General features: G+C 32.9%; 2 protein-coding genes across 5 annotated transcripts; one reads left to right on the top strand and one right to left on the bottom strand.

Annotated features, from left to right (window-relative positions):
* The first annotated feature begins 2,605 nt into the window (after positions 1 to 2,605).
* Positions 2,606 to 7,249, top strand: LOC107639509 (serine hydroxymethyltransferase 3, chloroplastic). 4 transcript variants are annotated; one of them, XR_002361349.2, is made up of 14 exons: positions 2,606 to 2,782; positions 3,188 to 3,444; positions 3,540 to 3,735; positions 3,835 to 4,009; positions 4,094 to 4,211; positions 4,294 to 4,406; positions 4,507 to 4,629; positions 4,778 to 4,882; positions 5,016 to 5,102; positions 5,189 to 5,296; positions 5,502 to 5,574; positions 5,657 to 5,935; positions 6,152 to 6,272; positions 6,574 to 7,249. XR_002361349.2 is itself a non-coding variant. In XM_021121351.2 (14 exons), the coding sequence occupies exons 2-12, from the start codon at positions 3,228 to 3,230 to the stop codon at positions 5,929 to 5,931; spliced, it is 1,590 nt and encodes a 529-aa protein (XP_020977010.1). In that variant the 5' UTR covers positions 2,606 to 2,782; positions 3,188 to 3,227; the 3' UTR covers positions 5,932 to 5,935; positions 6,231 to 6,272; positions 6,574 to 7,249. The 4 variants fall into 4 exon arrangements, 3 of the variants coding, with proteins under 3 accessions (XP_020977010.1, XP_016198514.1, XP_016198511.1); XM_021121351.2 differs by having other exon boundaries at positions 6,231 to 6,272; XM_016343028.3 differs by lacking the exon at positions 6,152 to 6,272 and having other exon boundaries at positions 6,603 to 7,249.
* On the bottom strand, positions 6,276 to 10,795 carry LOC107639510 (putative sugar phosphate/phosphate translocator At3g11320). The gene is made up of 4 exons (XM_016343029.3): positions 10,214 to 10,795; positions 8,487 to 8,590; positions 7,462 to 7,690; positions 6,276 to 6,716 (listed from the first exon to the last, which is right to left on the bottom strand). The coding sequence occupies exons 1-4, from the start codon at positions 10,649 to 10,651 to the stop codon at positions 6,570 to 6,572; spliced, it is 918 nt and encodes a 305-aa protein (XP_016198515.1). The 5' UTR covers positions 10,652 to 10,795; the 3' UTR covers positions 6,276 to 6,569.
* Between the last annotated feature and the right edge of the window lie 2,830 nt (positions 10,796 to 13,625).

Below are 13,625 nucleotides of genomic sequence, written 5' to 3'. Positions count from 1 at the left end.
TGAGGGAGTAAAGTTTTAAGAGTGAAACGACGTCGTTTTACGTTATTTACGTGCCACAACAAATACTACGTTGTTTACTCTTTGTTAGTGTGACACAGAGGAGTCCAAATTAATTTTTCGGTGGAACCAGATAGACGGAAATTGCTAGAAGAATGACTGTGGATCCCAACATACAACTTCAAAAATGAAATTGGATAACTATTAAGTTCATGGACTACTTTAAAACTCAAGTATAACTTTAAAGACTATTTTAAGGCTTAACACTAAAAAAAAGTGAAATAATGTGCGCATTATATATATATACTTTTTCTATTCATATAACATTTTTAATAAAAAATTTATGACTAAAAACTCCTATAAATACATCATAAAATTCATTCGATTTTGATTGTATTCTGATGAGCGAAACCCAAATTTTTCTACTTAAAAAAATTAATTTTAATATTTAAAATTATCTTAATTTATTTTTAAAATTGATAATTTCTTAATTTTTAAACTTAGAGGATAACTACCGATACCTGAAAAATTTAGATACTGACAAAAAAGTCTCTAAAATATTATCGACAAAATATTCCCTGAATGATTTGAATATGCGAGAAATATAATTAATATAAAATATTATTTTTTTATAAGTGACAAACAATTTTTGAATTTAACAAATGATTTATCCATTTGATCTAACTTTTTATAGCAACATTTGAATAAATATTTAGAAGATACAAAAATTAAAAACAAAATTTGATTTCTAATTTTTTTATTTTTTTTAAAAAATTAGTCATTCACAATAAATTTTTTTAAAAACATTCACTTGATATAAAATTATTAAATTATAAAGATGAAAAAATTTTGTTAATTTAATACTGTTTGTAAAAAATTATGTCAAAATTTTATATCTCAAATTTTTTTAGAATATATATTTAATATTTTATTCTTTTATTCCGTTTTAAAAAATTATGAAAAGTTTTTTAATTATTAGTATTTTCGGGAACGGGCGCGCTACACATCCATGTAACCATGTAACCAAGTTGGTCCAAGTTCAAATAGAGTCACACACATTAATGATGAGTGAAAACACGCGCTCGAAAACCCTTCGTTACTTCGCGCTCATTATGAAAAAACGTAACTTCTTCCTCAACACAAAATTGCTCTTTCTCTTCGAATCTCTCTCAAAATTACTCAAACTTCAGTCACGTTCTCTGTGAAAACCACTACTGGAGAAGAATCGCGAGAAGATTTGGCAAGAAACAACCAGAAACGAACAAAAACAGCAACAGAGATTCGCCTTCCTCCTCCCCCTCATTCTCCTCTTTCTTTTTCGCGTTCGTTCTTCTTCACGTGGTTTCTCCTTATCTTCATTCTTTTGTTGTTATTGCTATTGTATTTTTTTTTGTCTTTTCCTCTTTCTCTCCCTAGTGAAGAAGCAGTAGAAGGTGAGGAGGAAGAGTTTTAAATTGTGCAGAACAGAAATAAACTGAAATGGCCAACTCCACTGAACCGAACATCATTCATGTGCTGAATAAAACGTCATAAACATTTAATCATCAAGAAAAATATTTCTACATGCACAAGGACTCAATTGAACACACTAACAATCAAGTAAATCAAAATGAGCAACTCCACTTAACCGAGCAACATTCATGTGCTGAATAAAACGTCATAAACATTCAATCATCAAGAATAGCATTTTTCCATGCAAAAAAAGTCAATTGAACACATAACAATCAGGTGAAGCGAAATGACCAACACCACTGAACCGAACATCAATCATGTGCTGAATAAAACGTGATAAACATTCAATCAGTAAGAAAAATATTTCTGCATGCACAAGGACTCAATTGAATACATTAACAATTAAGTGAATCAAAATGAGTAACTCCACTTAACCAAGCAAAATGTTGGTGTTGTTGGTGATGATTATAACGAAAGAAGAAGAAGAATCTGCATGCAAGAAGAAGAAGAAGCAGAAGAAGAACCTACATACGCGAATTTAAAAGAAGAAGGAGGAGGAGGAAGAGGAGGAGAAATACTATTCTTATTGATTGAAAGTTGATCATCATTTATTCACTACATGAACATTGTTTGGTTCGGTGGCCTTTGAGATTTTGATTCACCAAATGAATGTTGTTCGGTTCGGTGGCCTCCTTTTACTTTGTTCAGTGTTTAAGATTATTGTGACAGCATGCAGTAATCATTTCCTAGTTGTCTCAACGTAATAACCTCATTCAACTGATTTGAAGTTGAATCATTCATTATTTCCATTCAAAAGTGTAGATCGAAGAAGAAAACGAAGAAGAAAAAAAACGACGGAGCTTATTATGTTGAATTCAATGCAGATCAATAATAAAGAATGCGAGCAGAGAAGAAAAGGAGAACGACGAATTTTATTAGGTTGAAGAAGAAGAAGAACACCAATAGAGAAGAAGAAGAACGAAAACGCGAGAAGAGAACAAAATTTACGTTATATGATGCGCGTGTATAATAAACATATAAAGGGTTGGGGAAGCGCGTCTTGATTGAAGTTACTTGGATAATTTGGAAGAAAAAATTACATGAATATAAAACTTTTCTGTTTTTGGAATTAGTTTTGCGAGTGATTTGAATTTTTGGGTATTATTTAATTGTTTATTCTTTCTTTTTTTTTTTTTTTTTTAACTCATGTACGTGCGATAGTGATACTTGAGTACTCGCTGCTCTGACCTCTGAGACAGTAGCAAAGACGCGCCGCCTAGTTCCCAACTTTACTCATCCACCCCGCCACTCTCCATCTCGAATCAACTCTCAGGTATCAATTCCATTCATCTCTTAACTTTCCACTTCATATATCTAACTAGTTACGAATGCTCTAAAACTTCACAAGATTTTAGTAACTAACTTTCCTGTTGTTCCATAATAACTAAAACTTTGGGGGCCTTCTCTTTTTTTTTATAAATCTTATACCACGTGCATGTTGTTTTGAATTTTGGAGTGTTCAGAGGATGGTAAATATTTAAGCTTTGTGATGCTATGGTGTTAAAATAGGGGTTTTAAGGGTTTAGTATCAAGTTTGAACTTCGAACACTTGGAATAGACACATGCTTGTTTGATAGGCTGTTCGAAACCTTGCTCCCTTGCAAGAAAACTAACTTCCGTAGCTTGCTATGTAAAAATCTTTCCTAATGTTTTTGTAAATGACCTCTGAACTATGTAGGTAGGGTTGCAGCTCTGATATATTCAATCATAAGATAAGGATGCAGGCAACTGTTGGAGTTGCAATGATGGGTTCTCTGCAGCAACCCGTTTGGACCAAGGGGATGTCTTTCCCTTCAAATAAAGGGTATGGCGGTAATGGATTTATCCCTCAACTAACGTTCCACAATGCAAAACCATGCAAAGCATCTCCTGTTGAAGGTAGTTTAGTCACAGGGGCTCCATCATCTTTGTCTGTCTCAGTGCCCGAAATCGGAGGTAACTATGCTTCTACCATTTGATTGAAAGAATTCTCAATAACATCTTAGCCAGATGTATATATGGTATTTAAATGGCGACTATGCAAATATCAGGGGATGGAAGCAAGTTCTTGGACTACGGCTTGAGTGAAGCTGATCCCGAGGTTCGTGAAATTATTGACAAGGAAAAGGACCGACAATTTAAAAGTCTAGAGCTTATTGCCTCTGAGAATTTTACTTCTAGAGCAGTGATGGAAGCAGTTGGTTCATGCCTCACAAACAAGTACTCTGAAGGGCTACCGGGTAAAAGGTAGAGTCACCATTTACTTTTTCATATTATTAAACTTAAAAGTTTGGTTCCTTTTTCCTTCTTTAATCTTACTGATTGGGTACTCGTTATACTTGTAAGGTACTATGGTGGTAATGAGTTTATTGACGAGCTTGAGATCCTATGCCAAGAAAGGGCACTAGCTGCATTCCATGTAGATGGAGAGAAGTGGGGTGTAAATGTTCAACCATTATCTGGTTCCCCAGCTAATTTTGCAGTATATACTGCAATTCTCAAACCGCATGATCGAATAATGGTAAACTACTTTTCATTTACTTTAATTTAACCAACACTATATAGTGGTCTGTGATGGTCTTAACTTACTATGGTAAGTTGCTAGGGTTTGGACTTGCCTCATGGGGGACATTTGTCGCATGGATTCATGACACCTAAAAGACGTGTATCAGGAACATCAATTTATTTTGAATCTATGCCTTATCGACTTGATGAGTCAACAGGTATTTTTTTGTAATTGAATTAGTGCAGATATAGTTGCTAATTTCTTTGATAAAATTTTAACCTTTTTTGGAATCATATAAGGTCTTATTGATTATGATATGTTGGAGAAAACTGCTATTATCTTCCGGCCAAAACTCATTATTGCTGGTGCTAGTGCTTATCCTCGAGACATTGACTACCGTCACTTCAGAAAAGTATGTTTTCTATCTGATTATTTTCTGGAATTTATCTTGCTCATGATATGTCCTCACATCATGATTGGCAAGAAGCTAATTATGTCTTATACTCGTGAAGATTGCAGATGAAGTAGGCGCTTTTCTTATGATGGATATGGCTCATATAAGTGGGCTTGTTGCTGCATCTGTGCTTGCTAATCCCTTTGAGTTTTGTGATATTGTGACCACCACAACCCATAAGGTCTATCATGAGGCTTTTCCATATTGTGTTTTTGTTTTTTAAAAAACCATGTTATTGTTTTATTCGAATCCATCTAACATGTAATTTTTCGTTGTCATACTTACGAAACATACTGGTTACTTAATCCATTATATATTTTTCCCTCCAGTCCTTGAGAGGTCCAAGAGGTGGAATGATATTCTTCAAGAAAGATCCCGTGCATGGTGTCGATCTAGAGTCTGCCATCAACAATGCCGTTTTTCCTGGCCTTCAGGTAAATTAGCAATGTCCCGCTAGCTTATTGAGAGGATGCGAGGATCGTATACACCTATGCAGTCTGACATATTTATGTTTTCTTTACCTTTGTTAGTTTGAGATTCTAATATTGTGCTGAATCAATTGAATAGGGTGGTCCTCATAACCACACTATTGGAGGACTAGCAGTTTGCTTGAAGCATGCCCAATCTCAGGAATTTAAAATTTACCAGAATCAGGTATATGTCTTTTCATTGTTGGTTAGAATTGGGCATATTAAGCTACTTCCTAACCACCAAGCATGCATGTGGCTGCCATCTTGCAGGTGGTGTCTAACTGTAGAGCTCTGGCTAACCAGTTAATCGAGCATGGGTATAAACTGGTCTCTGGTGGTAGTGATAACCACCTGGTTCTTGTTGATCTGCGGCCATCTGTAAGCCTCTGCTCTCATTTTGTTTAAATTGTCAGAGTAGATTCTTAATTCTCTCTTTTCTTGCAAACTTGCAGTGTAAATTGCATTGTAAAGCTTCACATGCTTTTATATGTAAAAAGACATGATCATATTGCATAATATAAAAAATTACCACCCTTTCCTTATTCTGGCTATGTATCATATTAATTGGCATTACATCCTTTAGGGTATTGATGGCGCCCGAGTGGAGAAGATTCTGGACATGGCTTCCATAACCCTCAACAAGAATTCAGTGCCAGGTGAGATCCTTAATGTATTATTTTCTAATGTATTCTTGGTGATGATTATGCTACATTTCACTGACATGCCAAATCACAAAAGGCGACAAAAGCGCCCTAGTTCCGGGAGGCATTCGCATTGGATCGCCTGCAATGACGACAAGAGGACTTGGGGAGAAAGAATTCACATTAATAGCAGACTTGATTCATGAGGGTGTGCAGATAAGTCTCGAAGCCAAGAGTCTGGTCTCAGGGACAAAACTACAAGACTTTTTGAAGTTCGTAACATCTCCAGAGTTTCCTTTGGGAGACAAAGTCTCAAAGTTGCGTAGTAAAGTTGAAGATCTTACTACTAAGTATCCAATCCCTGGTGTCTAAATAGGTTAGTTGTTTCAATAAGCGATAGAAACTAAGATGGTTAGAAATTTTGATATAGTAACTTACATGCTTCGTATGTATGCTACTGAATTGTTTGACAAAAAGGTTTATCTTTCCTTGCAAAATGTGTCCCCTCCGTTAATCCCTTAAAGAAAAGAAAATCCTTTTGTAGATGTTGGCTACATTTTTGTTTTATAATTTTATTTTGTTGCGGTCTTAGTGCATTTTGGTATACTCCTAAGGAAATATTCAGATCAAGACCCAAAAGAAACATAACTGGAAGGTTTAAAATTTGCCAGATAGAAGAACACAAAAGAAACATCATCTCTCAAAATATGAAGGTATGTAGGAATCTAATTCGGGTATTCATTCATTGTTTTTGGTGCTACATTCTTGTGAATATCGTGTAGGTAACAAATGTAAGAAGTATAATGACCTTCAAGTCTTGCTCTGTGGACACGTACATACATGCTAAAATAAATGATTAAAAAAAGAAATAGGTGAAATTTTCCTTTTCCTATTAACATAACACAATTGCTGAAAGTTCATATTCTCCAATGGTCCTTTCGCTTGTATGGTGTATTATGTACTCTTTGATTGGTAATTGTGTTTAAATTTTTTTTTTCTTTTTCAAAATTTCAGCTATACCTCTTCTTGGTTTCACTGTACAGAATGACTCCAGTGACTGTGAGTGCATAGCCCATCATTCCTATAACTGAAATTGGATTCTTGAATATCAGAATTGAGACAACCACTGCAACTGCCCCCTTTGCATTTCCTAGAACCTGTGAAAAGATTTGGCAAATCACATTTATATTTAGTTGGTTTACACCACAGATGACTTAAGGAACTGAATGCATCTCCTAAATCATGTGTATCCCTTACTAACAGAATATTATGCTTCCACTGCGCTACACTGACAGCGAGGGCATTATAGAGACTCTCCTGCTCGTCTATATATGATAGGAGCCTTTACTTTAATGACCTCGCCATCAGAGTGGTGCAGTGGAAGTGTGATATTCTATTAGTGAGGGTGTTACAATGTGATGAGTCTTTAGTTTATTAATTTATTGCTTTATGGAGTTGATATCTGACCCCAAAGCAAAGAAGTATCAAAGTCACTCTTCTATGCACACTTTTCTTAATCTCACCATATGCTGATGTGCACATGAAATTTAATAATGGTGAGTGATACAGAATATTGTTCCTTGTAAATACTATACTGAAAATGGCAGTTCGGTGAACAAATATCTTGCGATAAGCCGTTATGTAGGATATTTCTTTATCAAATGATAATGAAAGAAAACTTTAAAGAAAATTTGATTTTTTTTAAAAGGATAGAATAATTTCTGTTAAGTAAGCTATAATTATTGTGCACTTTATTAGTTATCTGATCTAATTAGTGGTGAATGCACTCATCATGTTTTTTAATTGAGTCTATTTTACTTTAGAGGAGCTACTATATTCATCCAATGACAAGAAAAACCCCTCAAAATGTATTTGATTGGAAAACATGCTATTGGGAAATACCTGAAGGGTGAGTGCACTTGTATGTTTTGTGACCAAAAAATTGGTCAAGTTAACAAAATATGCAAGAGAGGAGCTGAACAGCAGATACCATACAATTCTGATATCATTTCTTGCAAGATCCACTGTGGTCCCAATCACATTCTTCTCCATCAGTAATGTTGCTGGAAGCAACACCAACATTGCTATAGGTGCCATGTAAAGTAGAAGGTTCATAGAATTCAACTTTTCCCTGAAAACCATCATCAAAGTAGCAAAATTAAAATGGTTGATATTTGCTATTTGGGATGTTAACACCACCTGGGTGCTGTGTCATAAGAGATGAAATGTTCTTTATGCACGCTTAGTAGCTGTTTTGGTATAGAAATAGAGTTATTGAAACACACAAATCATAAACACAGAAAATGTTTGTCTTGTAAGAAAGATATAACTTCTTATGGCTTATCTTTATCTTAATATCTGAAGTGGAGTTTTAGAGTAATGGTTGAGTTATTTCCGATTTTTCGTATTACTTTAAGATTACGAATTCAAGTCATAAAAACAATCACCGATGTAAATTATCAGGTTAGACTGTTCTTTTGATAACACGGATTCCTATGTTTCAATGATATCCCACGATCAAGACAATTGGCTGAATCCCGTGAAACCATTTCATAGAGGTTCATTGATATCCTCTTTTTTTAAAGCAAATCGACTTTGATTCTTGAATAATCAATATCACTTCTGTTTCTATTGTAACAAAAGATTCCCTTTTTTGTGGAAAGGGCCTATATCAATAATTATTATTTCACGTATGGACAATTCCTCAATATCTTGTTCATTTGGAACAAAATATTTTCTATCCTCTATACTATATCTTGAGGGTAGTGCTTCTTTAGAGCTTGCATTAATGCAGAATATTTGTGCATGGAAGTTTTTTTTTTTTTAATTTTTATCTTAGTATATATTTCTATCCTAAAATTGAAACTCTTGCTAAACGCAACTAATATCGATTATTATATTAAGGAGAAAATAGATAAACTCATTACCCCTCTGAGGACAACAAAATAGATTGAAGCACCGATTTGAATGCTCTGGCAGCAGTTGATGAAACACAAATCAAAAACCCAAACAGATGGAAACTTCGTTCACCCTGCATCACAAAATAAAAAAAAATATATATTAAAAGAGTTACATCGCTTACATGTGACAAAGAGGATAATTGCTTTGATTATTATAAGGTCCTATCACATTTGATGATGTGTTATAGTGCCAATGTCAGTAATAAAAAAATATATATATTAAAAGAGTTACATCGCTTACATGTGACAAAGAGGATAATTGCTTTGATTATTATAAGGTCCTATCACATTTGATGATGTGTTATAGTGCCAATGTCAGTGTCAGTGAGTAATTATCCAAAGTGACGTAACTAATAACATGAAGTTGAAATGGCAATTGGCATAATGAATTAGTGACATAATCTTACTTTTCTTAACGTGACTGATTGATATTAATAGAAGACTAAACTAAAACACAATTTAAAATGTGAACGATCAAATGAATAAATTAAAATGAGCACAAATTTTGAACAATTAAATATAGATAAGGACTAATATAATTAATACAAGCAATTGTTTGCAAAGGCTTAGTTCATAACCATAAAAATAATAAAAAAGTTAGGTAGACTGAAATAAGGAGGAGAACTTTAAAGCTGTTGATGCTGGAAAACTGGTGCAATGGACTTGTTACATATCAAGCAAGCTGAATATTCTTGCATTTTTAGGGTATCTTGTCTTTTCCCTAGTAATTGGCTTATCAGAACTTTTTAATTGGAATACTACTTTCCTAGCTAAAGAAACATTCTGACTGGTCTATCTTACCTAGCAATATAAAATTATGCTAGAATTAATTTCTCACCATAAGATGTGTTAATAATGAAAAATCTACAAAATGGATCACTTGTTTGGGAGTTAAGGGGAAAGCGAAGAAAATGAATTAGAGGTTAAATATGATTTCTATTTAATTGACATGCTTAAGTGAAGGAAGAGGAAATTAAGAGATGTATTATTTTTTTTTCTACTCCACAATCAAGAATCTCTTGCAAGCATAGACATGTATCCATACAAGAAACCCTACTGCATGTTTTTGTTGAAGTTATTATCTCTATCAGCTTCCCATAACCAACCATAAGCATAGGTTTTCAGTCACTAATGCACAAATTAGCTGCTGTATTAAAAAAGGTTGAAACAAAGATGGAAAAAATTTCAACCATTGTTCATGGATGCGGATATTTACATATTTTTTCTAAACTTCAATTATTTCATCAATTTATGAGTAGGCATCATCAATTGTTATCTACTTCCCTTGGATTCTCAACAGTAAAAACACCACATAAAAGCTAAAAAAAACATGAAATTTATGGCAGATATAGGAGTATATACCCAAATTTATCCCCAACCAATTCCATATTAGACATTTTGATCTCCAATAAAAATTTATTACTTTGGAAGTCTTTAAGTTAGACAATTTAGTCTTTTTATCATTAGTAATTAAATGTTTAATATGCACATGGACAAATAAGTCTCTAATAAATTTTATTATAAAGCAGCTAGATCCTCAATAAATATCATTATAAGAAAAATTAGTCCTCTTTATAAAGGAATCAATCCGTTTTGAGAGCCTCTAAAGTAATAAAAATTTATTGAAAATTAAAATGTTTGATTTAGAAATTTTTAGGAACTAATTTGGATATTTAGTCAATAAATAAATTTACCCCAGTAGCTATGATGACTCCTCCAACAACAGGCAACAGGGTACAATATGTAACCCAAGCCTCTCTTTTGCTGGTCATGAAATAGGCAAAAACGGCGGTGAAGAACGGCGTGGTGGCGCCGATGGCCTGGTTAAAGGACACTGGAATGTAGTTAAGCGATATGTTTCCACACACGACAGAGAAGCAGAAAACAAGGCTAAGGAAACAAATCTTGGCAAACTGTCTCTTTGATTGTATGTTCTGCAAAGGGACAACTTGCATTATTGAAATGGCAATGAAGCTGAGAAGAGAACACATCATCATGTGACACATGGTGAGGAAAACAGGGTACTTGAAACCATAGTTGCTTAGCAAGTACTTGTTCAGAAGGAGAACACCAATGTTGGAACTGTACCAAGAAATCACCACCCCTATGGTTGGCCATGGAATTGTCTTCATAATATAATATGATAACAACAAGAATCTGGGTCTTAACAAATGGGCTTTAAGCAAATTGATACCTTTTTTTTGGTTTTCTTGGCTGAGAAATTCTCAAGGTGGAAGGTTTTGTAACTGATGGTGTAATGTTAATGGTTATAAGTTATGAAAAAACTTGAAGAGAGGGAGAAGTGATTGCATATGAAGCTATATTTCATCTCAAAAAAAAAAAAAAATGCTGAGAAGGGACACATACCCCACCAATTTGTTTGAGGTGTATCTTTATACTTCTAGTTACAGTTCTAAGTTCTAACTTTTCACATTTATGAAGAGATTATTAGACCTTAAGTTGGACTAACTTAAACTAATAGAGTAAATGTGATTTGCCGTTATATTGATTCAAAAGTTTAAAGTAATAATTTTATGTCTTTTATATTAGAGAAATGTTTTGTGACCAATATTTTTTTTCTTATTTTTATTTTTTTTAATGGGTTATTTTTACTTTGTGAAAATGTTTGGTAACAAAAAAAAATCAACCAAAAACAATCATAACTTGCCTTATTTAACATTCATTAATTGTTACGACAATTAATGAATGCTAAATAAGCTAAGTTCTGGCTGTTTTTTTTTGTCTCCCTATCATTACCCTTTCTTTGCTTATGTATTATTTACACTAACTAATTTTTCACCTTTTTGTTTTTACTAAAAGCATTGATCAACAAACATTCTCCATTATATTATATACATCTCATATAATCTGTGTTTTTTGGTAAAATCATATAATCTATGTTATATGACACTTTCTAATCACTTATGCTTAGAACTCAAACCCATATTCGGAGGAACATTTTTTGTGGGTCCAAACTCATTTTCAGAGCTTGGAAATGAACATCAAGCTTCAAGCATTTGGTGCACGTTTCGGAGAGAGTTAGGATGTTATCTTCAATCATGGGAATGTTACTATTTTAGGTATTATTGTTCATTTTAGAATACGAGAGATTAAATTATACGATATGCAAGATGGCTTATTACTTTATTAGTACATCTCATAGGAAAACGTTGACATGTTTGTAACACAATAAACGTTCCAACCTCATGATCAGAGAAAATTCAGTACTAGTTCTTATTAGTTGTTATAGACTATTGCTGACAACATATTACGACTAAAAAAATATTATTTCTGCTATCAAAATTAATTATTATGTATTTATATAGAAAAAATCTAGGAAGCCAATTACAAATATATATATCAGTTAATTTATTTTTAATATATATTTTGTATTCTAACATATTTTTTTTAATAGTTAATTTCTGTATGCACCTAGTATGATTGTACTATTAAACATTAGTTTCACGCTACCGTAAAAAAAATATTTAATGTTCTTCTAGCTTCAAAGCCATGGACCAAAACTCGTGAAGGTATCTAACGGTTAAACATTGTGAGTGCTTGATTGAATACAATTGTGGCTGTTGGGAATTCGGATTATATGTGGGATTAGTCTCACTAAAAAAAATAGAGTATTTGTAACAATTTTTTATATCAAATTTAAAATTGTTGTAAATAATTATTTTTTTATAATAAAATTTTGTTGTTATTATAGAATAAGAATATTTTGTAATAAGAAATAATTTGTTACAAATAATGTTACCTTTTGTAACAACTTAGTGTTTTATTGTAAAATTTTATAATGTTTTTGTTAGTCAAAAATAAAATAAATTTCGAGATATCGAGGTGAATGCTCGATAAGTTCTTTTCAAAGGATAAAGGACTCATCAAAAGGGATTTATTGATGAGAGAGATGAGGTTGATTAACAAATCTTATCGAAGATAATTGTTGGCAGTTGTTAACATCATTCAAAGTGCAGGAACAGGTACTTAAAGATTAATGCACGTGAGAAATGTATTTGAAATTTGATTGGTTGAAGAATTTTATAAATAGTTGAAGATTGGAAGAAACAGGGGTTAAAATCTCATTTCAGAAAATACTCTCGCACTCTCATGTTCCCAGCGAATTCCTAAGTTTGCTAAGAGCTTCCTTTTCTGTAGGGTTCCCATAACTTTTACATTTACTTTAAATTTCTTGTAATCTTTATTTTTTTACAAATTTACTTTTCAGCAAATTTGTTCTTTCTATTTTCCTTTAAGATTCTTTACTTTGTATTTGATTTCAAAGTCCTTTGATTTTATCGAAGGTAATTTATTGCTTTCTTTGAATTAAATGTTGTCTCTTTTGTTTCTAGTAATTTTATTCCCAAAGTTATTTTCTTTTCTTTTCAGATTTTTCTTTATTATTTTAACAAATTAAAAGAACCTTTGATACACTTTTGAAAATTGGTACTCGCAAGAGGAGTAAGTTTCGCTCCTAACTCATTAGATATCGAACCATACAAATTTGTTAAAAATCTGTAAAACAAATTGGCACACCCAGTGGGACAGTTTTAAAAATTAAGTGTGTCAAAAAGTTTTTGTAATGATCTAGTGTATCAACTTAGAAATGGTAGAATTATACGTATGGCAGACGAAGTTTCTAATATTAATGCTGAATCATCTGCAAATCGTAATGTTGCTATAGTTGTACAAACATAAGCAGAGATGACGTCACTTTCTGAAAGTAGTACATTAGTAGAGAATGCAATGGTTACTAATCCCCTAGTTGGAAATAACGGGCGAAACCTATGCCCACGAATTGCTTTGATCACCTTCATTATAACCACCAGTAACTGTTGGTTGACCTCCTTATGACCTGCCTCTAGGTTATAATCCACCATTGGATGGTTATGCTCCTCCAATTAGATTTGGAAATACGTCAATTAGCAATTCGGTTCCTTCATTACATCCTGAGTTTTCTCGTGACTATCAAGTGGGTTCCACATCGAATGGTCTTGGTTCGATGGCTGCTTTTCGACAACATGTCGATGAAAGTCATAATGATTTGGTCAATTTATTGACCCAGCAAATGACTACTATATTAAACCCTATGATAGCTGATCATGA

Source organism: Arachis ipaensis, chromosome B4, assembly GCF_059453495.1.
Source record: "Arachis ipaensis isolate K30076 ecotype BB chromosome B4, ASM5945349v1, whole genome shotgun sequence".
Lineage (NCBI taxonomy): Eukaryota > Viridiplantae > Streptophyta > Magnoliopsida > Fabales > Fabaceae > Arachis > Arachis ipaensis.
This window is presented reverse-complemented; position numbering and strand designations above follow the sequence as displayed.

Coding starts and splice junctions, on each gene's coding strand:
- LOC107639510 (XM_016343029.3), bottom strand. CDS start 10,651: ATGAAGACAATTCCATGGCCAACCATAGGGGTGGTGATTTCTTGGTAC. Junction 8,591..10,213: donor GAGTCATCATAGCTACTGGG/GTAAATTTATTT, acceptor TTTGTGATGCAG/GGTGAACGAAGTTTCCATCT. Junction 6,717..7,461: donor CAAGTGCACTCACCCTTCAG/GTATTTCCCAAT, acceptor ATCTTTTCACAG/GTTCTAGGAAATGCAAAGGG.
- LOC107639509 (XM_016343028.3), top strand. CDS start 3,228: ATGCAGGCAACTGTTGGAGTTGCAATGATGGGTTCTCTGCAGCAACCC. Junction 3,445..3,539: donor CTCAGTGCCCGAAATCGGAG/GTAACTATGCTT, acceptor TGCAAATATCAG/GGGATGGAAGCAAGTTCTTG. Junction 4,630..4,777: donor TGACCACCACAACCCATAAG/GTCTATCATGAG, acceptor TTTTCCCTCCAG/TCCTTGAGAGGTCCAAGAGG.